Source organism: Stegodyphus dumicola, chromosome X2 (genome assembly GCF_044657685.1).
Source record: "Stegodyphus dumicola isolate Sdum_Otavi_A_Nest chromosome X2, ASM4465768v1".
Lineage (NCBI taxonomy): Eukaryota > Metazoa > Arthropoda > Arachnida > Araneae > Eresidae > Stegodyphus > Stegodyphus dumicola.
In genome coordinates this window covers 105,563,480-105,590,945 of record NC_140781.1, presented here as the reverse complement: position 1 = coordinate 105,590,945, position 27,466 = coordinate 105,563,480, and the positions used below count along the sequence as shown (strand labels likewise).

At 33.2% G+C, this 27,466-nt stretch overlaps 1 protein-coding gene across 1 annotated transcript; it reads right to left on the bottom strand.

Moving 5' to 3' along the window:
- Positions 1 to 110: 110 nt before the first annotated feature.
- On the bottom strand, positions 111 to 9,051 carry LOC146992865 (uncharacterized). The gene is made up of 8 exons (XM_085810100.1): positions 7,643 to 9,051; positions 6,556 to 6,637; positions 5,600 to 5,777; positions 4,802 to 4,864; positions 4,462 to 4,527; positions 3,894 to 3,962; positions 3,691 to 3,759; positions 111 to 2,550 (listed from the first exon to the last, which is right to left on the bottom strand). Exons 3-8 carry the CDS (start codon positions 5,735 to 5,737, stop codon positions 2,440 to 2,442), a joined length of 516 nt encoding a protein of 171 aa, XP_085666226.1. The 5' UTR covers positions 5,738 to 5,777; positions 6,556 to 6,637; positions 7,643 to 9,051; the 3' UTR covers positions 111 to 2,439.
- Between the last annotated feature and the right edge of the window lie 18,415 nt (positions 9,052 to 27,466).

The following is a 27,466-nucleotide window of genomic DNA, read 5'->3' as shown; positions in this document are numbered from 1 at the left end:
TTGATCATTCTTTCACAACAGCAATAAATGTTTCATTCAAAATTCCTAATAACATGCCAAAACAGATTCACAATTGATGCCTCATTTAAGGTCACACAAAAGTAATCCGATTTAGCTGATTATGAGATCTTCTATTGTAGAGGACTTTCTAAGGAGAACTGGCTTGTATTCACATTATACATGGGGAAAAACCACAAAAAAAAAACCATGCAGCCAGCCTGTTCGGAAATAGAACAGAAGATGGAACTCCCAGCATTCAGTAACTTTAACCATTCAGCTGTTGGTGGGCCTAATTATTATTCGAAGAGACAAGCAGTAATTTTTTCAGTGACAACTACTCTACTTTTTTACAGACAGAACTGAACAGCAAAAACTTCTTAAACTCTTGATTAGATTCTAGTTTACTTTCTTCCTTTTAAAAACAGGAGATGCAAAACTTTGCCGCTGCTGCCTTTTATTTTGAAGAAGCTTCTTGAGACCAATTCCACGGGCAGTCAAATAATATTTTATTATCTTTGTTTTGATATTGCAACAGGAGGGAATATTTACCTTGCCTGCTTTCTTACAAATCATATTAACAAATTCCACATCCATAGTTACATTTCCATGTATTATTTCGTCTCGAAAATTTTGAATTATTTTTTCACACAGAAGGCACAATTTAAAAATTTCTGGAGGACATTTAAGCCCACCTAAATTTGCAAAATTAATTATGTACTGCTTATTTTCCTCAATGGAAGGAGTATTTTGCTCACAAACTAAGAGAAACTGTGAGCATGAATTACAAGCATTTTTCAAAACAGAATTTATTGCAGCTCCTGCAATATAACAGACGTTATTTTCCTCACTAAGGGTGAGATTCTGTAGAGATACATCAGAAACTTCTGGTATGGTAACAGGCTCTAAAGCTTTTTTCTCCTACAGAAATTCAAATTCATCTTTTGCATAGTTTAATAAGTAAATATCTGAATCAGTAGCATAACTGGAGTTCTTAATGTCAGATATAAACTGAGATAAACAGATAAGTTTTAATGCTTTCACAGCTTGCAAAGCACTTGGCCTCAAACCAGCTTTTCTGCGTATCTGAGAAAATACATTTTCTAGAGCATCTTGTGTCAATCTGCTCGTCAAAATAAACTGAAAATCATTCAGAAAACATGCTTCTGCTAACTGTATGGCTGATAAAGTAGAAAGAATCAAACCAGTATGTAATGGTTTCCACCCTTTACCAATTTCTATAAGCTGTATAACATTAATAAATTCAAAAAGTAACTCAATTTTTTTGCTTTTATTTGTCACAGAAATTGAGTTCTTTCTACATCTAGAGGATAGCATTTGAAACCACTGACATATAAATCTTATCCACCATGCTGTTGTAAGAGCATTAGGGCTTATCTCTTTTAAAGCTACTGCCTTCTCCAATTCCACAGCTGTTTTAATTGAAAAAAACCTCACAGCAGAAGCAACATTCATTTTATCAAAATGTGAGGGGAAGAGGTCTTCTTTGCTGAGATGATGCAATAGTTCTCAAACCACAATTTTGGTTTGTTTCAGTAATCCAGATGTCTTTTATAAATCCTGCAGATACATGCAAAGTAACCAAATTTTCTTTACTGCAAACATAACTGGGCAGTTTTATACTATGATTAAGAGTTGCAGACCAGAGATTTTTTAAAAGATGTGGCACATCTGCAAATACATAAATAATTTTGCCCTTAATTTCAGTAGTGAAATTATTTCTTTGGTTTCGAGAAACAGATATTCCCAAAGAATTCCACAGGCTTCTATTTACTGCTGCCATATCGCTAACAATACCAACAACATTAAATCCAACAGAATTGACAGCTTCGATAACATTGACAACAAGTTGTTTGAGCTGGCATCCTGTTACCTGTCTAGTTATCTCATGGGCAACCACTTGCTTCCATTTCAGCTTCAGAGCTCTTAGTAAAATAACTAAATAGTGATTTCCTGCACCCTTTTGATTTCCTAATGTACATTTACCAATAAATTTACGTTTTGAAATATCAAAATCAGGATTGCCAGAAATCTCCATTTCATCCAATGATAAAATGCAGTCTTTATCACTAGCATTCATTTTTTTCTCATTTCATTTTCAAAAGTTCAATCATGTCACTGATGACTCCAAAATTCATTTCAAGACCTTGAAGTCTTTTATTTAAAGTGCTGTATGAAGGCACAGGAAAACCTATTCTGTGCAAGTAATTATAACCATGCTTGCCCAAGGCAAATCTAACTTTGAGGCCTTTTATTATTTCCCCGTCAGACCATTTTGCAATGCTTCTATGAGGAATTTTCAACATTGCTATTTGTTCATCTGAAAGAAATGTTTTCACTCCTTTCAGCAATTCCTCATGCTGTACTTGAAGGTCATGAAGTTGAATTTCAGTGCTATGCCATTTTTTTAAAACATTAATGTCACTTTTTTTTTTTGGTTGCTCTAAGTTCTTTCAGTAATATTTTGTTCTGGCATTGCAGAAGCGAGATCAATTCAGTCTGCTGTTTTATAAAATTCCTTAAAAGAACATCCTGGAATAAAGAAAAAATCTATATGAATAATCATCAAAGAAGGGGGGAACACAACAAACAAACAAAAAAGATCTGAAAGGTTTCAGATTTTAAATTACACCCAAAGGGGCTTTTTTTGACATTTTGTGTTTTACCTTTATTTATTAAATATCAAGTTTTTCACACTTAAACTATAAAATTCACTTCAACAGCAATATTGCAAGATAATTTTAAAATGAACATATCTTCAGAATTCCCGATTCATTGTCTCACACGCCGGAGATAAAAGTGTCTTTTCTGTACAACATTGCCATTGCCCGCTTTGAAATCCTCAAGTTTGTTAATAAAAAATTCGTTAAAGTTTTACAACATATAAAATCTATATTAAAACAAATTCCAAATTTCAAATTCGGGCTTCCAGATGTCCATATTCACAGTAGAATTAAGTCATTCAAAATTTGATGGCTCTAGGTACCGTTGTTTTATCAGAATGCGAAAAACATACATGCATTTATGCAGATTCTTCACTATATAATAGGGTGATAATATTTCGTGGCAACAATTTGAAAAGTGATGCAGCCGTTTATAGTGTTTCAATACAAAACGAAAACAATAGTCCTTCAGGGACAAAGCCCCTTTGGATTAAATAGATAAAATAGATAATAAATCTATTAATTATTAATCTATTTATTATCCTTAAACAGATAATAAATCCACAAAATAAAAATGAAACTTCCAGGTCTCTTTTCCTACACTGTGGTGGGTTTTTAAATTTGACTCTATTGTTTTCAGCATTTTCTAGATTATTTTTGTTTTATTTTCTAATATTTAAAATTTATTTCACTTAAAAATAGATTTTAAAAATTTATTTCCAGCTTTTCAAGGGATCGATTATCTCCATAATCATGAGCAATTTAATAACACTAATTATCAACTTATATCGCAGCCTTCACAAATGCTGATGAAATTAATTAAAATTAATTACAATTTGGTTGCAAGATGAGTCTAAAGGTTGTTTTTGCAAACAAAACTGAAATTTACATAGAGAATTTGCAACTATTGATGAAGTTAATTACATTCCTTTTACCAAAAAATTACTTTATAGAACATTTTAAATGTATATAAGGAAGCAATTTAATTATACATTAGTTATCAACTTACATCAGAGCCTTCACAAATAGATGGTATTTCATTGCAAAATGAGGCTAAAGGCTGTTCTTGCAAACAAACCTGAAATGTACACAAAGAATTTGTAAATGTTGATGAAATTAATTACATTCCTTTTACCCCCCCCCTCAAAAAAAAGTTAATAGAAACGTTTTGTATAAGCAAGCAATTTAATAATACACTAATTATCTACTTACATGAGATCCTTCACAAATAGATGGCATTTTATCACAAGATGAAGTTGAAGCTTGTTCTTGCAAACAAACCTGAAATATATATATAAGAAATTTAGAAATATAGATAATATAAACTACATTCATTTTAAGAAATAATTATTTTACATAACATTTTATAATTCATAAAAAGATAATAAATTGTTAACACTCAAAATTCAAAAATAATTCCATAGCACAACAGCCAGATATAGTACAGCTGTTTAGGAACCATAAGACAAACAATTTCATATTTCAGAAATCGTACAAAAATTCATCAATACATGTAAAACATATGACATTTAATAGCTGCTCAAATGAAAACATAGCATAGATTCTTTACTAGCAGCGGTTATTTAATCAGAAGGTAATGCTAAATTTTGTTGCAAACACACCTGAGATGTACTGTAATGTACACATTTGCAACCACTGGTGAAATGAAACAAAGTGCATGATTATGAAGATGGAAACATTTAAAAAAAACATAGTACAGTTTACGAATAGATGTTAAAAAACTATTAAAATTTTTTAGAAGTGCAAAATGGCAATTTACATCAAATACTTCGGCAGCAAAATTTATTTCTCCAAAATATGAAGCTGAAGGTTGTGGCAAATGAATCTAAAAGAAATTATAATATATGAAATATGTGGAAGTGAAAGAAATTATAAACTCTGATCAGATAAAAATAAATACAAATAATCATTACCATTTTAAAAGTAACTTTCAACTTATAAAAAAGCATAAATACATTGGACTGTTCATAGCATTCATACTTCTTAAACATAAGTAAATATTACGTTAACATATTTTTAAATTTTAGAAACAGTGTTAATACATTTTAGAAAAAGTTTATAATACTAAATATTTAATAACTGTTCAAATGAAGACTTACAACAGATGGTTCAGCAACAGAAATCGCTTCAGTTGATAAAGGTATACTGTGCAGCAAGCCACCCTGAAGATGCAAAAATTATGAAACACATATAAGTAAGGATACCTGAAAATGCTGATAAATAAAATATACTTAATGTAACTTTAATAATAAATAATATAAATAATCCTAATAAGTTTTGTAAATCTTTAAACAAAAAATAACAACATTCAGACAAGACATATAAGACATTAAAATATACATTTAAATCAATGTATTATAACTATATTATTGTATTACTCAAGATTAAAGTTATTAATTTCAATATTATTTCTTTTACTTATACATATTTCTCTCTATTTATCTGGAATACATATTTCTCCATACATATTTCTCTCTATTTATCTGGAATTTAAAATTAAGCAAAAAAGCAACTTTAGTTTAATACAAATTTTGATTTAAACTCTTTTGACTTTGAAGGCAATCAGATACAGGTTTCTTTCTTTTAGGAGCAAATTTGAAGAAACCAGACCCATGTATGACTGTCCTTGAAAAACTACAAAAACTTTATCCAAAAACTACATCAAATTGAGGTTTTATGCCTAATTTTCAATATATGATTATAACAAAGTACATACTTAATTACATATATAACAACAGCAAAATTTTAATTTTTTAATCTAATCTTAGGGACTGTAATTACAGCTTTATCACATAATGCCTTAATTTCAATATTTTTATTCTTTTATAAAGCAATTTAGTCCATTTGTAATAAAAACATATTTTTTTATGAAAACCATAGAAATAAAAAACACATACATTACAAAAATCGGATGTAAGTGAACGGTGCTTTGGTAAACCAATGCCTTTTAGACGCTGTGGGGTCAACAGTTGTGGGGGATTAGGCACATTGAAAAGAGTTGGCACAGCATTGGGCTTGAGTTTTTTTACGCCCATCTTGCCTAGAGCATTCAAATTGATTTTCTTCAAAATGTACCTGCATATTTAACAAAAGCATGCATGAAATTTAACATTAAAATCAAAAGCACTAGTATTTAATTACAGTTACATATATTATATTAATTTAAGAATGTAATTTTCTGATAAATTTAATTTTTTTTATGAAAATAGAACAAAATTTTTAAAAAGTAATCATGTTTGTAAAACTACTTAAAACATATTTCCTGCTCACACACTAAAAATAAATTTAAAGGACCTATAGTTAAAAATACATTAAGATTTACTACTACAATAAAGGATAATAATGGGATCAAAACGATTCATCGAATATTTAAATTAATATTTAACTTCTTAAAAATGTCTAAAAATACAGAATATATTTATCTTACTATAAAGAAAAAACAAAATCATTTATTATTTGGATCATACCATCCAGTTTTTAACATTGGCGCCAAATATCCGATTTGGCGACAATACATCAGAATCAAAACATAGAATGCTACTTTAAATCACCAATCGTACAGTAAAATTAAAGAAAAGAAAAAGGCACATCACATTTCTAACTGAGCACAAAGTTTACATGAAATGTATGATACAAATTTTACAAACGGTATAAACTTTTCACGATAACAAAAGAAACAACATGAAACAACGATATTTTACTGCATAAACACATACACATTCCGCAGTTGATTTTGTACTTATAAAATTAGTTGATAGTCAATAAGTGACAGTTAAATGAAAATACATATTTTAAAGTACCAAGAAGAGTAATTTTTCTAACATTCTATGGAAAAATACGAAGCTGAACTTACCTCACAAAGATACGCTCCTGGGCCCGGGATCCATTGACCTCGACGAGAATTAACTATCCATTTTCTTCGTCTTTCTTCATTTCTAGGGAAACGAAACATCCTAAAGTTATTTTTAGACTGATTCGAACAATTTGGTGCAGCACAACCACCCATATTTCTGAAAATTAGGTCGGAATCGATCCACAAATATGTCAACAAATCAGTGCAAATCCAATAGCGAATACCAACAAGTTAGCTTCAAAATGGATGATGATTCAGCTCCCCTTTATAGTAGCCTTAATCTCACGTAAACTACTCTAAAAAATCTAATGCTCTCAGTAATTATCTACATTAATTTCAAGTTAAATCTTAATTTGAAACACAAGTTTAAATGCAAGAAATATTTCAATGCGTACGAATAGCTTACTCAGAAATTATGTAAAACTGCAGTGCTTTACTTCACTAATGCATTCTCATTAGAACTCATGAATTTAACCCTTGACTTTCCTTTTCTATATTTTCGGCTTCGGGTAAGAGCTGTGATAGCATCCTAATTGACCTAATTACCGAAAATGGCCTTAGACATAAAACTGAACTATCTGATAAAAATTCTATGTAATTATATACCAGTATTGAAAGAAACAATCAATCTGATAAGAAAAAGCTGCGACTTGTTTTGAAAATGAGGCGTAAAAGGTTACCAGCGAGAATATTGCGTTTGGCATCGGTTGTACCATTATTGGCGACTTTATCGCTTGCGCCGGCAAAACGGAAAAGTACCAAATTTTGTCAGCTATGTGAGATGTCCAATACCGCGAAATTCCGTAAATTGTAGAATAGAACCTGCGTCTGGAAACAGACGAAACATTATTCAAATAGTTTACTTTTAGCCTTGAAGCAGGTGTTCTCTATTAAACTGTGTTAATTCACATACAGAATTAGTAATAAAATACCTGGAAATATTGTAAGAACCAAACGCGTATTATATAAACATTAAAAAATCTATCTACATTTATTAGTGTTACGAGGGTTTATTCTGAAATATTATAAGGTCACTTTCAAAGAAATGATAGAAATTTTAATAAATATAAACTACAGATTTTCTTACCTTCGAAGTTCGAAAATCTAAGTTCATCACATTCAAGTACAATATCGTGCATATCCCCAATATGCTCTCTTAATTGTTGATTAGGTTAATGAATTTCTGCCGTAAGATGAACCAATTAAACTACTTCCTATTGATTCGGAACGTACATCATGCACATTACATAAATGTCGAAATAAATTACAACGAAATTAAAAATATCTCTTCGCAAAAAAAGCAAATTTCATTTTTAAGAATTAATCTATCCAGAATGAAATAACTTTGTACACAATGCTAGAATATTATGCAAGAGCAACGGCTGGCATACAATACTGTCAAAAAACTAAAATGGCGGTGGTAAAATTTAGGCTGTGTCTACCCGTACGACGTCGGACGTTTAGCTGAAACATGGTAAAAATGCTAAACGTACGACTAGTTGCGCAGAGACACTTTCGTGATTTAATATAAAGACGTGAAAATTTTTGACCTTTTGATAGTGTACCTGATGATTTATTAAAAACACAATTGACTCTCTTATATTTAATATTGAAAAGAAGGAGGGGGATATGTACAAAATAATAATAAAGATAATTCTAAGGTATTTTTTATAAATATATGTGACTTCTGAATATAGAAAATAATCGCTTACAAATGACTTATGTAGTATTTGTTTTATTATCATATCCTGTCCTCATAAGCTCAAAAATAAAACTTTATACAGGAAAGTCATTGAAGTATGATAACAGATGACTATTTTTGTTAGAAAAATTATAATGTTATGAATATTTTCCTGAAGATAATTATACATTATATTCAAGCATATTTATATATTAATATATATATATATTATATTCAAGTAATAGATGACATATTTATATATTCTATTTAAAAATAAATGGCAGCACTATGTCTTATCATTAACTTTATCAAAAAAACTTATAGGTTTAAAGCACCTAATTTCTAGTATAAGAACTGTACTTCAAATGTCCTTTTCTTTTCCCTTTTTTTTTTTTTTTTTTCTGTAAGAGTTTTGCTTTATACTATTTACAGATGTGACATCTAAAAATGCTTGGCCTTTTTTATCCAAATATATAAATATGGAAGTCTGAAATAATGCAATATATTTGTATGTATATAGAGTAAAATATTAGTAAATTCTACATAAGTACATTATTATTCTAAGATAATGTGTTTAAAAATATTCAGTTTAATGCAAATATGTGAATCAATTTATAGTACATATAAATTTTAAGTGTATGACTTCTGTTGGATGTTTTAAGTAAACAATCAAAAAAATTGACCTTTTTATCAACTTATCTTGAACATATATACATTATTACTTTTTTTTCCTATAAGAATAAACTTTATCTAATATAATAATCTAAAAATAAATAATACACAACATCTATTAAGGCAAACCATTTTTAGTACAGTAACAAATAATACAAGCAATATAATTTAATACTTTCAGTTGTCAGAGAATGAAGTGAGTTTTGTGAAGCTATTTAATGAAAAAATCTGAAAACAATTTTTGATGGTTCTAAAATACAAGTTCTAAAAGAATTAAAATATGTACATGAGATAAATGCCGCTCTTTTTGTTTTAACCCCTTTGAATAAATTTTAACCAATTTGATACTTTTTTTACTTCTTTTCAAAACCTTGAAATACATGAGAAACTGATTTCAGGACCAACACATTTCAAGAAATATTGCTAACTGCAATGAATCAGCACACATGTATGACTTTATCAGAACAACCAGAATGTCTTGTATTACCTTTATTTATTTATTTAAAGTTACTAATGGATTTATATGTAGAAGAGCTGAGATTTCTAATACAGTTACCACACTGGCATTTTTAATGATCTTTTCATTAATGATTTCATTAATGATTTCATCCGAGTTGAAACGACTGATGTGGGCCACACCTGAAAGCGAAGGAACTGAGCAACTGCTGCCACCGCAGGAAATCTCGACGATCATGAAATTTAAAATCTTGTTTACTTATCTTGTACTTTGAATATGCATAATATGGATATTTTGTTTAGGGACTTCAAAAATAACATTTTGCTGCCACTTAGACGAGGGAAGAAGCAGATGGAGAAATCAACTCGGATGACAAACCCAGTACCTGGGGGTATAGCCAGGTTTTTCTTTCAAGAAACACATCCGAGTTGAAACGACTGATGCGGGCCACACCTGAAAGCGAAGGAACTGAGCAACTGCTGCCACCACAGGAAATCTCGACGATCATGAAATTTAAAATCTTGTTTATTTATCTCGTATTCTGAACATATATAACATGGATATTTTCTCTACAAAAAACTCCAAATAGTGAACTGCCAAGTAATACTGCTGAAAAATGCAAAATATGGTGCTGAATGGTAAGTAATATAAAATATATGTGTGCACATTAAAATTAGAGGATTATGGCTCCTGGCGAAACCTCGTAAAAAAAAACGCATCAGGATTCCTATCTCCTAGTCTTACATGTACTAGCTTAAAAATTGGGATTATTTGTAACTATTTTGTTTCACTAATATCATTAATCACATTTCTTACTGTTTCTAATTTTTTTATCAAATTTAGATTTAATTAAAAATCACTTTAACCTGCATGTAACGTCAAGTAATGTGAAAATAGATAGTGCCTATTTTTTAAACGAAATTATATGATAATACCCGCATAAATATTTTTTATAAATAATTGATTTAAATATAATTATAAAAACTCTAATTTACAAAATTTGGTAATGCTTCAATTAAAATGAATAGTCAAAAAGCAGAAGAAAAGATTTTTCTTTTTTTAAGTACGTGTAAGTCTTAAGGTGATGTGGAAATGGAATCATTTCTAATTTCAAAATGCTTGTAAAAATTGTTCTTTTTCAGATCTGATGAACAGGCCTCGATCTATAAGAGTGGAATTCAGTGAAACGAAGCATTGGATTTTAACAAGGAATGAATCTATAACAGTTTTTCTTGTGAAAAAATGAAATTTTATAAGTTATCGGCAGAGTCATAGTTACTGTTTTCAGCGCCCAGGGACAACTGAAGATTTTGTGCCCCTCCCGACTACTGGCCAAAAATGGAAAACATTCAACTCTAAAAATTCGTAACATCATTTTGGCTTCCCTTGGATGATGTGCCCACGGACATATGCTCCCTTTCCAGCCCTGGTTATCATATACACAGTTACTTGTGAACTTGTTGACTGTGAGAAACTGGATACATATTTTCTTGCAAAACTGTGAGAAACAAGATAAAAATTTTCTTGTGAAAAGATGAAACTGTGAGAACCTGGATAAAAATATTCTTGTGAAAAGGTGAAACTGTGATAACCTGGATAAAAATTTTCTTGTTAAAAAGTGAAATTTTTATATAAATATAAATAACATAATTTAAGAAGACAAAGATTGTACAAGCAATATCATCTAGGGGTAAGTACCTTCATTTTGCAATATATGTTTACATTGATAAATTAAAAAATATGAAATTCTAGCATATTGAAACATAAGTTAAGAAATGTATGTTTAAATTGATTAATTAAAAAAGGTGAAATTCTTACATATTGAAACAAAAGTTAAAAAATATGTGTTTAAATTGATTAATTAAAAGAGTTGAAATTCTTGCATATTGAAAAATAAGTTAAGAAATGTATGTTTAAATTGATTAATTAAAAAAAAGTTGAAATTCTAACACAGGGAAAAATAGAAAATATATGTTCAAATTGATTAATAAATAAAAAAAATGAGTGCTATATACTGAAAAATAAGTTTCTTAAAAAGAACTTAGCATATATTACAAATAGCTTAATAAATGTTCTAATTTTTCATTTCTCATCCATATATATCATGTTTAACTATCATACACTTACCTGCATAACATAATTAATTTAAATATAAATTCATTATTAATTTAAATGCGAAATAATATAATGCCGAAATTACATGCAAGTCAAATTTTTAGGTTGGAAGCTTTCTTTTAAATCAATTGTTTACAGTTTGAGCCTAAGTACTTCTTCGCCCTATAGCGTTTCATGCAAAACATTTCACTCGTTAAAGTACACGTTAATTAAAATTTCTTGTTCTATTACTTTAGACTGAATTACAATTAGTAAGTTATCATATCATGCTTAGTAATATAACATTAACTATGTTGTACAACATTGAAGAAACAGGGAATGTCAGGTGTCATCATGTCAACATGAACAAGGGTAAGTTCAATTTTTCCTTTTGGTTGTTCAGAATTGTTTTCCCTGTCCACTTCCCTCGGATAGGGAAAACAATATTTGGCCGCCATCTTGGATTTCGAAATGCGCTTTTTGGCGCATTTCTGAAATCCAAGATGGCGGCCAAGATGAAATATTATAAGGTCACTTTCAAAGAAATGATAGAAATTTTAATAAATATAAACTACAGATTTTCTTATTTTCGAAGTTCGAAAATCTAAGTTCATCACATTCAAGTACAATATCGTGCATATCCCCAATATGCTCTCTTAATTGTTGATTAGGTTAATGAATTTCTGCCGTAAGATGAACCAATTAAACTACTTCCTATTGATTCGGAACGTACATCATGCACATTACATAAATGTCGAAATAAATTACAACGAAATTAAAAATATCTTTTCGCAAAAAAAGCAAATTTCATTTTTAAGAATTAATCTATCCAGAATGAAATAACTTTGTACACAATGCTAGAATATTATGCAAGAGCAACGGCTGGCATACAATACTGTCAAAAAACTAAAATGGCGGTGGTAAAATTTAGGCTGTGTCTACCCGTACGACGTCGGACGTTTAGCTGAAACATGGTAAAAATGCTAAACGTACGACTAGTTGCGCAGAGACACTTTCGTGATTTAATATAAAGACGTGAAAGTTTTTGACCTTTTGATAGTGTACCTGATGATTTATTAAAAACACAATTGACTCTCTTATATTTAATATTGAAAAGAAGGAGGGGGATATGTACAAAATAATAATAAAGATAATTCTAAGGTATTTTTTATAAATATATGTGACTTCTGAATATAGAAAATAATCCCTTACAAATGACTTATGCAGTATTTGTTTTATTATCATATCCTGTCCTCATAAGCTCAAAAATAAAACTTTATACAGGAAAGTCATTTTACCTCCAAATATATTTTATGGTATTGAAGTATGATAACAGATGATTATTTTTGTTAGAAAAATTATAATGTTATGAATATTTTCCTGAAGATAATTGTACATTATATTCAAGCATATTTATATATTAATATATATATATATTATATTCAAGTAATAGATGACATATTTATATATTCTATTTAAAAATAAATGGCAGCACTATGTCTTATCATTAACTTTATCAAAAGAACTTATAGGTTTAAAGCACCTAATTTCTAGTATAAGAACTGTACTTCAAATGTCCTTTTCTTTTCCCTTTGTTTTTTTTTTTTTTTTTTTTTTTTCTGTAAGAGTTTTGCTTTATACTATTTACAGATGTGACATCTAAAAATGCTTGGCCTTTTTTATCCAAATATCTAAATATGGAAGTCTGAAATAATGCAATATATTTGTATGTATATAGAGTAAAATATTAGTAAATTCTACATAAGTACATTATTATTCTAAGATAATGTGTTTAAAAATATTCAGTTTAATGCAAATATGTGAATCAATTTATAGTACATATAAATTTTAAGTGTATGACTTCTGTTGGATGTTTTAAGTAAACAATCAAAAAAATTAACCTTTTTATCAACTTATCTTGCACATATATACATTATTACTTTTTTTTCCTATAAGAATAAACTTAATCTAATATAATAATCTAAAAATAAATAATACACAACATCTATTAAGGCAAACCATTTTTAGTACAGTAACAAATAATACAAGCAATATAATTTAATACTTTCAGTTGTCAGAGAATGAAGTGAGTTTTGTGAAGCTATTTAATGAAAAAATCTGAAAACAATTTTTGATGGTTCTAAAATACAAGTTCTAAAAGAATTAAAATATGTACATGAGATAAATGCCGCTCTTTTTGTTTTAACCCCTTTGAATAAATTTTAACCAATTTGATACTTTTTTTACTTCTTTTCAAAACCTTGAAATACATGAGAAACTGATTTCAGGACCAACACATTTCAAGAAATATTGCTAACTGCAATGAATCAGCACACATGTATGACTTTATCAGAACAACCAGAATGTCTTGTATTACCTTTATTTATTTATTTAAAGTTACTAATGGATTTATATGTAGAAGAGCTGAGATTTCTAATACAGTTACCACACTGGCATTTTTAATGATCTTTTCATTAATGATTTAAAATCTCTCTATATATTTTTATTATTTTTCAAATGAAAAGTTTTTGTTCATTTGTTTCCAAAATAACAGCTGCTTCCTTAGTTCAATTATTATTTTTCTTAACTGGTTTGTCTGGTGAACTCGTGTGATTTTTTTTTTTTTTTTTTTTTTTTTTTTTTTTGTGAATACATTAATTCTGTAATTTGTGGTTTTCAGTTTTTTAATTTCTCTTTTGAAAAGTTTTCTGCATTTTAACTTAATAGCCTTGAAACTTATGATCAACATTCAAAATCTAACTTCCATTTTAAATTTCAATGTTTACCTGGATTCATAACAAGTGTATTATTTTTAAATTATTCAGACAACTTAAGAGCTGTGTGTCTTACATCTTCATAATGGTAGAAAATTTCATTGTACAGCCTATGTACATTTTAGTTTTGTCATGTCATGCCATTTGTGAAATATTCCTTTTCTCTGCTTAATGTTATTCCATATATAGAGATATTCAGTAAGTTTAAGCATAATAAATTTGTAGAAGATAAATGTCTAAAATTGCATTTTCAAATTCCTATGTAGACTTTTACATTTGCATTTAGTACAGCAATCAATTACGCATTGAATTCCAATATAAAAATATTTTTTATCACAGCCTTCAGATCATTCCTGAACATCATTCAAATCATCATCAGACTGCAGTATGAAATATGCAAATACTTCTGTTTTTGAAACAAAAAAGAATGATGACAAGTTCTAGTGAACATTGTGCATAGGGTATAAGCTGAAATTATTATTCCTGGAACAGCAATCTGGCAAATTTTAGTCTTGTGTGCTGCAGCGTTTTTATGCATAGCGGAATTTTACTGCTGAGTTTGCTACACAGTTTTATAGTTAATAGGAATTGTATTGGATTATTACGTCAAAAAAATGTGAGAACTATGTGTCTAAAAGAAGATATGCCTTTTCAAAGGAACAATATAAGGAAAACTGGCTCTGTTTCACTTTATACATGAGGAAAACAGCAAAATCTCCTATGGAGCCAGCCTATTCGTCAAGATAAAACTCTGAGCGAATTACTAGCATTCAGCGGATTTACCTCTCGGCCGCTGGAGGGCCTAGTACAAGTTGAGTCAACAGGTTAGCGTAATAAACACCTTTTATCATGATATTATGTGACCTATAATCTATAAGCAATGCTCTTCATAAAAAATATTAATTCCGTTTGCTTTCTGGATTCTGAACTTAGCTCTTGTTTATCTATTCTCTTGTTTTGAGATCTGCTCATCAAAACAGAGCAGCAGGTCAATTAAAGAAGGATATGCATGCAGTGAAATCATCTTCAGTACGATCTCAAGTCATAGTCACGTCTTTAATCCACCTAAAATCCAGTCCCAGTACTTTTCACTATTTGAGCAAAAGTATAATTCCTGTTGGAGTCTAAATTAAGATGAGCTCTGGTATTTCAATTTTCTACTGAACTATTTTCATTAATTAAATTGAATTATCTAATTTTATTTATTAATTTACATTTTATTTTTATTTTTTCTTTATTTTTATCTTTGTTGACGACCTTTCATAGTCCTTCTTCTTTTAGAAATTAAGTACTGACCACAATGCATTGAGGCATAAAATTGAACAGGCACTCGTATAATCCTATGGCAAACATTCCACACTTGCTAGATAATGTGTTTCATATTGAGGACATCGAAGCACTGAGCCTACGCAGGCCAGATAGAGCTTAAGTCACATTATTTTGATCCCTGCAAAGCCCGCAAGGGCTTTCTGCCTAAGAACAGGGATGCTTTTGTGGAGCACTTTTTAAAGGTTCGATTTGGTTTGTTTGATTTTAGAAAAGCACTTGAGGGCTATTTGTCTAAAGAAGAGCAAAGATTCTTGATGGCTTCATGATGGACTTTTCGAAGAAAACTTGCTGCCATTCACATTGCGCAAGAGAAAACATTAAAAACTCCCATGCGACCAGTCCGTTCGCTGGAATTTCAAACCAGTAGAACTAACAGTAGTCACCAAATTTACTGGTAGGTTTATACTCAACAAGGGACATATTTTTGGAGCAGGTAGGTAGTGTAAGTGTCAGTAAATGACGTAACCAGTCTTGGGCAATAAGCTATGAGTGGCGTTCTTTATCCTACTGAAATACCGTGCTTGGATTCTTTGTCAGGTATTGGTGTATATTGGTTGAGACAGATAGATTTTCACATGTTATGTCTCATGTGCAAGCAGTAATTAGAATGGTGCAAAGCATAGTATAACATCGTCAACGTATTAGACAGTGAGAAATGTGACAACACTGACTAAGAAAGGAATGCAAAAGATACAAAAGCAGATTCGAAATAGATCTGTATTCTACTCAAATCAGAAGGTGAATGCCCATATGATAAGGGTAACACAAACGCAATTATCACTAGGGGATATAATCCTACTTAATTGTGATGCAGTCTCTCTACTGTATATTCATGCTCTGTACGAGATCGTCCACGAATTTCTGAGAAATTATGTTCAATTCTTCTTGCAGGGCTGATTACAGCTATGAAAGCATTGAAAGGCACTAGCGACGGGTTGTCAAAAGTCCCCAGACCATACACCATATATTAAGTTGGAGCATACGACAGCCTTCAGAATGCCTACGCTAAGACAGGTGCTATATCTTCACTCCTTAACAAGCTAGCGACAGTTGGTATACCATGAAGTGTAGCACTATTGTTAGCGAAGAATCTTGGAAAAGATGCACGTGAGTAGAAGAACATTAGCACAACTGCAGTCAGTAGTGAATTAATCATCTTCAGATGTATGGAGCTTCATATAGCGACAAAGTATTTCACTTCCACTACCAGGATCAATGTTCCGTCTTACCTTCTTCGGGAACATGCAAGGACCTGACTCGGAACAGAGAGCTTACTAAAGCTATGTTCAAAACTGTGGGAAGTAGACAGGATACACAAGAAGGGTATACAAAACCCTTTATTTTTCTCTATTTACAATAATTTCCGTACTTCGGAATACACAGACCCGCTACTTGGGGTCTAACGTAAAAATATAAAAATAGAACTAAATTCTAATTTAACTTTAAAATAATAAACGTGGAAGATTGGCCTTATATTAACAGGAAGCCGTATGTAGTACAGAGAACTGTGAACACTACAATACGTTTAAAATTTATCAAGAGGATTAAAACCTCTGGCCTGGAAGGCAACCAGCAACTGCGTAAAACTTCTAAGGTAAGCGGCCTGCTTCGACTCACTGCTTCCTCTCTCTCGCTTGGCAAAAAGCCACAACTTAAATACTTGGCGTTCGCCAGACAAATTTTGCACAAATATTTTAACGCTTATAATTCTGGCCGGAAGTAGAAAATAAGAAGTGATAGTAAAGATTTAAAATAAAATAAACGTTAGTAAAACTTAAGATCCTTACGTACTTCCCGCCAGAGTTAATTATTTTAAAACTGAGGTCTAAAAGGACCTTGTTGAAAACTTTTAGCTCTAGAATCTAACGCGAGGCCAATCTTTTACAAACATTTTTCGCTAGAAACTAGAAATTTAAAAGAAAGAAATTTGTTTTTACAATAGCAGCTCCCAGGACACACAATTTTTTTTCATCTGTACTGCATCTAAACAGGAGCTTTTATTCAAATCTGGTTCCTTCCAGAGATCTGGAAGGAAAACTAGTTTAATGAAATGTTACAAAATGAAATGGCAGGTAACATGTATAATTATATTTCTCTAAACATTCTTATTTCATTCATGATTATTTTAATTATCTCTCCCCGTGTTCTCTGACATGTGTTGTAAAAGAACACCAAACACGAATGTGTTTATGTCTATGTGTTCAACACTTCCTCCTACAATCAAAACACTAACGTGTTAAAATTCAACATACCAAGACCTCGTAACACACCCTAATTTCAACTCTAAACCCTGAGGTACTATTCTGAAAGTGGCTAACTCTGAAGTGTAGCGTCAGAGAGCCTAACTACATCATTCAACCTTTAACACATATTCACCATGATTTAGTCTTTTTACAGGTACACGAATAAAAAAAATTTTAACATTACTTTCACTTTTACCATATCACGGTATTTCTTAACATTTAAAATAACAGTTCACATTGTATATAAGAACATATTAACGTGCCGTTAATTTTATACATTTGAAAACATACATTAGTAGTACATTGTTAACTTCTGTTCTTTTTAAAGCAAGTGCCAATTCTTTCTACATTGAAATAATACATTTCAAAAAGTCTTTCAGACTACAACTTCTTTCTTGCCAGAATGTTTTAAATAATATTTATACAATAACTTTTTACAATATTTAAGTCTTTACACAACGCTATTATACATCAACTTTAGTTTTACGCGCGAGTAATTGAAAAACATAATACCAAAATCGGTAACAACTCATTTCTCGCCCTTTTGGCGATAAAGGTAGACCTCGCATGAGGTAAAACTTCTTGAAATCTGCCACTTGCAGTAAGAATGAAAGATTAACTTAATGTTTGCAAAGTAACATAAAATTTTACTTATCTTTGTGATATTCGGACATTCTTTTCTGGGCCCAGTCCTTAAAGGTAGTGCAGATAGTTTTTTGATTTATCCTCCTTCTTGTACCGGGCTCGCCCTTCAGTGCCTTCCTCTAGATGCTTTCTTTTTTCTCCAGTTCGGTCACCCTTGAATACCTTCTTTTTCGCTTCTGCCTGTGGTCTTGGTCGTTTGATGGCAGCTGGTCTTGGCGGAACCGGGAAACTTCTTTCGTGTTCCTGCTTGGACCTCGTTGCTGGCCATTTAAATTTTCCTTGTAACTTTTCCTCCGCCGCTGATGGCCCTTCCGCAGTTCGGCGACATTTGCTGCGGAGAGTCCTGTCGGATGAGTAGATCTTCCGTTTTAGAGCCGGGTTATAGTTGCCGTCATTTCTCCTGGTTCTCTTTGCATACGTCGTCCTTCTCCCTTCTTCCTTCTGGGGGTGATCGTGAACTCTCTTTTCTGGAGGGTGGAATGGCTTCTTTTTCTTGCTACCTTCAATTTTTCCGCGGGGAAACTTTCTTTTCACTTGCTCCTGGCTCTTAATGGCTTGCCCTTGTACTTGTCATGTTTCCACCTCTGGAGCTTGTGCCTGCGGTGTCTGCCGTGCCGGATCCTGCAAAAGATCTGAAAATATTTGCATTTTATTACGATCATAGTAGGGTTTCATTTGATCAATGTTTGCGGAGCAGATTTCACCATTTCTGGCTTTTAACACTACTACAGCGTGAGTTATTTTTTCAATAACATATGGTCCTTTAAATCGTGGAAAAAATTTGGCAGTTTTATCTTCTGGTGCTGAAGAAAGTGAATGCTTAATTTTTAAAACTTCATCCCCTACTTTATAAGTTACTCCCCGTCGTTTCAAATCATAATAGAGCTTCTGTTTTCTTTGTGCTACTTCCTTATTCTTTTTTGCTTCTTTTATTAGTTTTTCTATATCACCCATTTTAAATTCTGGGTCTCTTTGTTGCACATAAAATAATTTATCTAACGGCGTTATAATCTTTCTGCCTAAAAATAACTCAGCAGGAGTTTTGCCCGTTGTATCATGTTTTGCGGTCCTAAGGGCGAAAGCAAATTCATTGACATAGTTATCCCAGCTTTTATGAAAATTTTTAACATAACTACGGATAATTTTCACTATATTTCTGTTGACCCGTTCCGCTATATTTGATTGCGGCCGATACGGGACCATTTTTAAATGACGTATGCCCAGTTTTTGGCACATGTCTTCAAATATATTACTTACAAATTGAGGACCATTATCCGATATAACTTTTAGGGGCGCCCCGTATTTTAAAATATATTTATTTAAAATAGAATCAGTAACTAATTTCGCGGAGGCTCGTTTTAAGGGAACAATTTCGGTCCATTTACTAAAATGATCAACCATAACAAGGAGATAGCGACTTTTATTTAACTCACATTTTGGGAAAGGGCCCAATAAATCGATGCCAATTATTTCATTTGGAAATTCGGATTTAATACTATTTAGAAACCCGGCCGGGCGGAAATTAATATAATTAACTGCTTGACATGTTGGGCAGGACTGGACATACGCCCTTGTTAACTTTTGCAGTTCAGGAAAATAGACTGCCTCGCGTACGCGTTGGATAGTTTTTCGAATACCAGCTTGAGAAGCTAAAGGGCTGTCATGGAGCTCCTGCAGGATATTTAATATAAGACTAGCTGGGATAACAGGTCGAAATTCGTTGTTGGAATTTGTAGTTTTTGTATAAAATAATAGACCATTTATTAGTTCGTAATGGGTCGCCCTATTTCTTATCGCCACAATATCTTGGTGGCTAAAATTTTCAGGATCCTTTAAATACTCATAAATGCTTCCAAACTCAGGATCCTTACCCAGTTCGGTTATTACAGTTTCTCGGGAATTTATTGTACATGCTGTGAGCATTGCCACCTTTACAGTATTACCTTGTTCATCTATTTTAATTCTTGATAGGGCATCTGCTACGATATTTTCCTTTCCGGGGGTATGCTTGATTACCAGATTATATTCTTGTAGCTTGAGTGCCCATCTTATTAACCTTGGGGATAAGTTTTTCCCTGAGTACAATCTAGTTACCGCCGCATGATCAGAGTACACTGTTATTGGCGCCTTTCCAAAATAGACTCGGAACTTTTGCACTGCTAACAGAACTGCAAGTGCCTCTCTCTCGGTCGCGGAATAGTTTCTTTGTGTTTGATTTAAAGTTCGGCTAAAAAATGCTACGGGCTGCTGATTTTGCGAAAGTACCGCTCCTACCGCATAATCCGAAGCATCCGCAGAAATTTCTAAATTCTCATTCTTTTCAGGAAATTTCAACACAGGGGCTTGCGTTAATGCTTGTTTTAATTTTTCGAAAGCACTATTGGCTTCGGCCGTTCACGAGAATCTTGCCTTTTTCCTTTTTAATTTTAACAATGGCTCAGCGATAGCTGCAAAATCTTTTATAAAGGACCTATAATATGAACAAAGTCCTAGAAAAGAAGAGAGCTTCTTTGCCGTGTTTGGAGTCGGATACTTTTGTACAGCAATTATTTTTGATTCGTCTGTCTCTATTCCTTTCTGAGATATCTTGTAACCTAAATATTTTAATTCAGGGGCTGCAAATTTGCACTTTTCGACATTAACTTTTAGACCGGCCTCATTTAATAAAGAAAACACCTGTCTTAAATCCTGTACATGTTGGTCGAGATTATCACTAGTAATAATGATATCGTCTAAATAGATAAATGTGGACTTTCCAAGAACAGGTCTTAACACAATGTCCATACATCGCTGAAATGTTGCCGGGGCCCCTGAAAGGCCGAACGGCATACGCAAAAATGCATAAGTGCCAGACTTGGTTATAAAAGCAGTCTTAGGCACGTCCTCAGGCCTAACCCCTATTTGAAAATAACCAGTCGTTAAGTCTAAAGTCGTCATATATTTGGTGGATGTTATGTTCTTTAGAATTTCTTCAATAATAGGTAACGGATATACCGGATATTTAGTTATGGAGTTTAATTTACGGTAATCAATCGCGAATCTCCACCTTTTTGGATGTGTCAAAGGATAGTCATTATTTTTCTTACATAAAACCACCGGGCTAGCATAACTACTTGAGATGGGCGTTATGATCTTTTTACGTAGCATATCGGTGATATGCCATTCTATAATTTTTTCCTTATTCTTATCATACCGGTATGCTTTTTGGCGAACTGGCATTGAATCTCCGGTGTCAATACTATGGTTAGTAACCTGAGTAAATCCTGGAATATCACTAAATAACGAAGCAAATTCACTTACAACTTGTCGGATTCTTCCTTGCTCGTCATTAGGCAGGTGGTCAAGATTTAACATCGGCGGTTCAGCCTTTTCTGCACGAACTGGTTTCATTGTCAGCTTGAGGGACGCTTCATTAAAATCCAGCGTTGCTTGTGCGTCTGAAAGAAAATCTATTCCTAAAATTATATGCGCTTGCAGATTCTTTACTATAAAAAACATCACCTTTACTTGTTCGTCCTTGATACGGACATACAGAGGTACTTTACCTATACACTTACATTTTTCTCCTTGCGCCGCTAACACTGTCGTATTATCCGAATTATATATGCGGTATTTCCGAAAATACTTCCTAAAACATTCTTCTGCTACACAGGAACACTGCGCGCCTGATTCCAGGAGTGCGGTGGCTGGGATATTATTCACCAACACTTCAATCTTCGGAAGAGTCAAATTTTTCACTATTACTATATTTAACTTGAAGGAAGAGGGGTTTTCTTGGCCTTCGGATTTCCGCACACTCCCGTCAGCAGAAATCCGTTTTAGTTTAACTTATTTTTCAATTCCGTGCTTTCCTTCTTTTTCCACTGGCCTTGAGACTTTTTTCCTGGATTGCTATTGAACTGTCGACGTTTGCCGGCTGTTTTTGAAGCTCGGGTTTCCTTGCCCACTGATTCGATTTGCTTCCGTAGCCGTGTGCTTGAGTTTGCTGTAGTTTTGGCGCACCAAATTGGTTTCGCTGTTGATATTGGCGTCTTCTTGCAATGTCCGCCGTTCTTCTGCTTTCAAACTGGATTGCTAGCTCAAATAACTTTTCCAGTGTAGTCTGATTTCTTAATTCAATAAAGTCTTGCACTTGGGGCAGTAACCTCGGTAAAATCACTTGAATTATCTCAGGATCCGGACGGTTTCCATACAAGAGTTTGAAGACGTGAATTTTTCTTAAAATAAAGCTTGAGAGGTTTTTAATTCTTTGTTGATATATACTAAAAAGTTCCGTTTCTAATTTCGCACGATCCCTTACAACAGGGAAGGCTTTTAGTAGGGCAGTCTTGAAATTCTCCTAAGTATAGGTGGGACTTCCTGCTTGACACAAGAGACTTCTGCCTATACATTTGAACCAGTTAAGCGCTTGGCCCTTCAAAGCGCTGGTAGCTAAGGTAACTTTTTGAAATTCGTGCACGGGGTAGAGCATGAAGTGGTCATCCAATTTTTCAAAAAAACTGGTTACCGGTGAGTTTCCATTAAATGTTGCTTCTGGTTTCATCGAAGCGCGCATGGTCTGGACGATGTAACCAAATCCTTCCAGGGCGGCAGCTGGCATTTCTGGATTCTGAGCCGTTTCTGCAGGCAGCACAGGTTCTTCTTGAAACTCGGCCATGGTTATTCTTCTTCGTTGGGCGCCACTATCAGGATCAATGTTCCGTCTTACCTTCTTCGGGAACATGCAAGGACCTGACTGGGAACAGAGAGCTTACTAAAGCTATGTTCAAAACTGTGGGACGTAGACAGGATACACAAGAAGGGTATACAAAACCCTTTATTTTTCTCTATTTAAAATAACTTCCGTACTTCGGAATACACAGACCCGCTACTTGGGGTCTAACGTAAAAATATAAAAATAGAACTAAACTCTAATTTAACTTTAAAATAATAAACGTGGAAGATTGGCCTTATATTAACAGGAAGCCGTATGTAGTACAGAGAACTGTGAACATTACAATACGTTTAAAATTTATCAAGAGGATTAGAACCTCTGGCCTGGAAGGCAACCAGCAACTGCGTAAAACTTCTAAGGTAAGCGGCCTGCTTCGACTCACTGCTTCCTCTCTCTCGCTTGGCAAAAAGCCACAACTTAAATACTTGGCGTTCGCCAGACAAATTTTGCATAAATACTTTAACGCTTATAATTCTGACCGGAAGTAGAAAATAAGAAGTGATAGTAAAGATTTAAAATAAAATAAACGTTAGTAAAACTTAAGATCCTTACACGACAAACGAAAATTTGAGCACTTGCAAACTGTTTCCTTTCGATGATCTCAGAGGGACGACTGCGTAATCTCTGCTTTATCTAGATATTTAGACTTCCAGGATGGCTAGATTATCTAAATATAGGAAGATTAAAGCTGTTATCTTATTCTTGAACCGGGATGATAACGCCTCATATAATATTGCAGCGGCTGCTCTATTGTCCTAGAAAACTGGATGACACACCCTTTACCTGTTTAGTCTTGCCAGCAACTGCTGCTATCCTTAAAGCTCAACTCCATTGCTGAACTACTCAGTGGCGTAAAGGGGTTGTATGTTGCGCCGGTCGCAGAGAGGCGCCAAATGGTCTCCAAACAAGATTTTCATCATATCACTGTGTTTTTTTCGGGAAGGAGAGCGCTAAAAAGGTATTTTGCCCCGGGCGCCAGTTATGCTCGCCACTCCCACTGGAGCTACTCAGATCTTTTGTTTGCAACACTACAGAAGACACTGCCTCCGACGAGAAGGCATGAAAGTCCGCAAAGCGATCAAAACACCATGGGATTGTTTCGTAGTGATATCAGTGTTATAGCTAGAGACGGGCGAGGGTGGACAACTGTCCCTGGGCGTAGTGTCACGGAAATGCCAAACTGACGAAGTTTTAGAATGAAACAGTTTCCATACTTAGAAAACAGAAGGGTGTATGAAATCTGCAGTTGTCTTTAGGCGCTGAAAACTATAGCCAAGTCTTTAGCCATATTGGATGTCCAGTAATAGATTGCATGCATCTTAGGATGTCACCCACTGTCACCACCACCAGATGATGGGAGTCATTAGCATAGATATTGCATCATCTAAAGACGGCTCTCCAGTGGCCGAGCGGTAAAGCCGATAAACTCGGGCCGGGGCTCGAATCCCGGCGAGCAGATTGGCTGCTAACTAAGCGTTTTCATGGTTTCCATATGTGTAACATATATACAGTCCAATTTCCCTTAGAAAGTCTTTCACGAAGCCATCCCTTTCCTTAGACAGGTAGCCCTCGAATGTTTCGCCATAACTAAATAAACTGAACCCAACTCATCATCTGTAAGAGAAGATATCAGTTCTTCATATCCTGGCGGGGTTGTTTGTGGAAAACCACTACCAGAGTTGGATTAGCCATTAAGGAAAGTAAGCACGTGCTTAGGGCATCAGGTAAAGGCAGCGTTACAAAAAGGTGCTTAAAGATTCAAAGAAAGAGTGCAAAGGGTCCACAAAAATAAAATTCTCACTGCAGATTTTAGAAGATACCTAGTGCACTTAATCTAAGCCCGAGAAAGAGGGAATGATGAGAAAGAGGCGTTATACTATAGATGTATGTGGAGGCAGCAAAATCTTTGAAGTGCTACGGGCATATAAAAGTCTAATTTGGCAATGAGCATTACTAAACATTCAGATAGCTGCTCCCTTTGGTCGAAATGTAATCCAAACTACTGACATGATGTGTATAGTCGCCTTTGGCCTTCTTTCAAACTTCCAGACAAAGTCGTCCAGATATTGTCTATAGAACTGTCACGCTGAGACTACAAATCGATGTTGTTAAAACCGAATGTACAGTGCAGTAGCTTCTGTTCATGTTTTGAGCATACAGCATGCTTTATACCCTCTCCTACACCCCATAGATGTCATGCTACGTATATGTGCATGCTGTACAATTACCGGACCCTAAGTGATCTCCTAATTGATCTTTTTGTTGCATCTTCTTGTTTGTACTAACGTTACATTAATTTCTCCATTTCATTCTTAATTTTTATTATTTATGTAATTGCAGAACTGATCAGCTATCGTGGATGACTTCTTAAATCGCAATATTTTACAGGAGCGGAAGCACGCTATCCACTAGGAAGGTTGGGATTTATGCTACTGACCGGGAAATTCGCTTAGCTACATATAGGAACTGTGTGCAGCCAAAATAAAATAAGATACTAAGTCACTAATTTTCTCTTTCCTTACCGCTTGGCTTCGTGTTCTAATTAGAAGCACGTTCGGCTGGCAATAGGGAAGTCCAGAATGCAAATCCTGGGGCGGTCATTCGCTGATATTTTCTATTTCAAATAAATACCTAAAGGCTCAACCAACTAACCAAGTGGTTCCCAAACTAAAATGTGGTAGACGATAATTCTTCACCACCAGCAGGTGGCGATTAGGTTACCACCTCCCCAACTGCCTTTTAAATGGGGAAGAATGTACGGAATTTTCTTTTTTCTCAACGCATGCTTTCATGATGTAATTTGAAGCACTTCTGGATGGCAGTGTTTAAGCCCAGATTTCGAATCCAGGATAGGTCATTTCTAATATTTTTTTTTTTTTTTGGCTCCTAAATAAACCTAATATTATACATCACCGTTCTATGGTGCTCTACACTCATCTACAATAGCACAATCTCAAATAGAGCTACCAGTGCTTTAATATCGAGATTAGTGTACATAGTAACTCTGAAATTGCAGTTTCGCAGTTTCGATGGTAATGGTTCAGAGTCACATGTTCTACTGTAGTGTGGATTAGGTTAACATGTCTTTCTGGAGCTGTTTCCAAAGCAGAAGGGTGCTGATCATTCTACAGATTTAATGCGAATGATAAGGCCTTTACCAAAGCTTATAAGTTGGGTAAATCAATGTCTACATGATATTTTTTCTGATTACATACTTTTTGTTTTGTGTCATATGGGGACAAACTGTATACTAATTTTTATGCCTGCTTTGAATCAGACACTAATTTTTGTTTGCAGCACCACTATAGGGTTTGCAGTCATACCCTGCTACACGACACTTGAACCATTAGCATCTATGTTCACATATTGCTCAACTGATTTATTAGTTATAGCTTATGTGCATACATTTCTTTGTCATATGTGTATGTATTTTAATATGAATCTTTTGTAAAAAATAAATTAGACTTGCATATATGCATAGGCAAGCTAGTTTGCTATACGAAAAGAAAATAAAATTAAAAACCCTGTTCCTTAGACCATATCAACTGGCTGTTTACCCAATTCACATATATTGCTATAGCACCAGATGTTAAATTTAAATCGACCACTTCATTTGAAAGTTATAAAATGGACATTTGTATACTATGTTATCTTTTAGTACATGCTCAGCTGTTGAATTTTTATGGCAAAGGTCCTGAGGGCTATCTGCTTAAAAGAAGAGATGCCCTTCTTTGAGCACTTTTTGAATGAAACTGACTTGTATTCGTATTAAACATAGGGAAAACTGTAAAAACAGAGATGTAGCTAACCCACTTGATAGAATTCAAACCTAAATTGTATCACCAGTATTCTGTGTCTTATCTATTCGAGAACCGACACCGGTGGGTATTCTTCTAAAGCAAGATTTTGGTTTATGTTTGCATATAGATATTACTTATGCAGTAGTTCATTATCAGACATATCAAAATAGTGATATCATTGAATGAAATTAAAAAAAAATAATAATTCCATTTTGCTACAAACTTCATACACAGAAAACAAGAGAAATAATGCTTTGAATTTTGCTCATCAGAAGAAGCATTATATAATACAGCACTTTTGATGAGCACAGTTAATTGGTGTGTATATGTATTTTAATCAGTGAGCTGTTCTAAAAGATTTTTCATGGAATGGTCAGACTTTCTTAATTTCTCAACCAGACTAGCAGCATTGTTCATCTGACATGAGACAAACTTAAATTAAGATATACATAATTTTTAAAACAGGGCACATAAATTTCTATATAATGGCTCACATAAATTA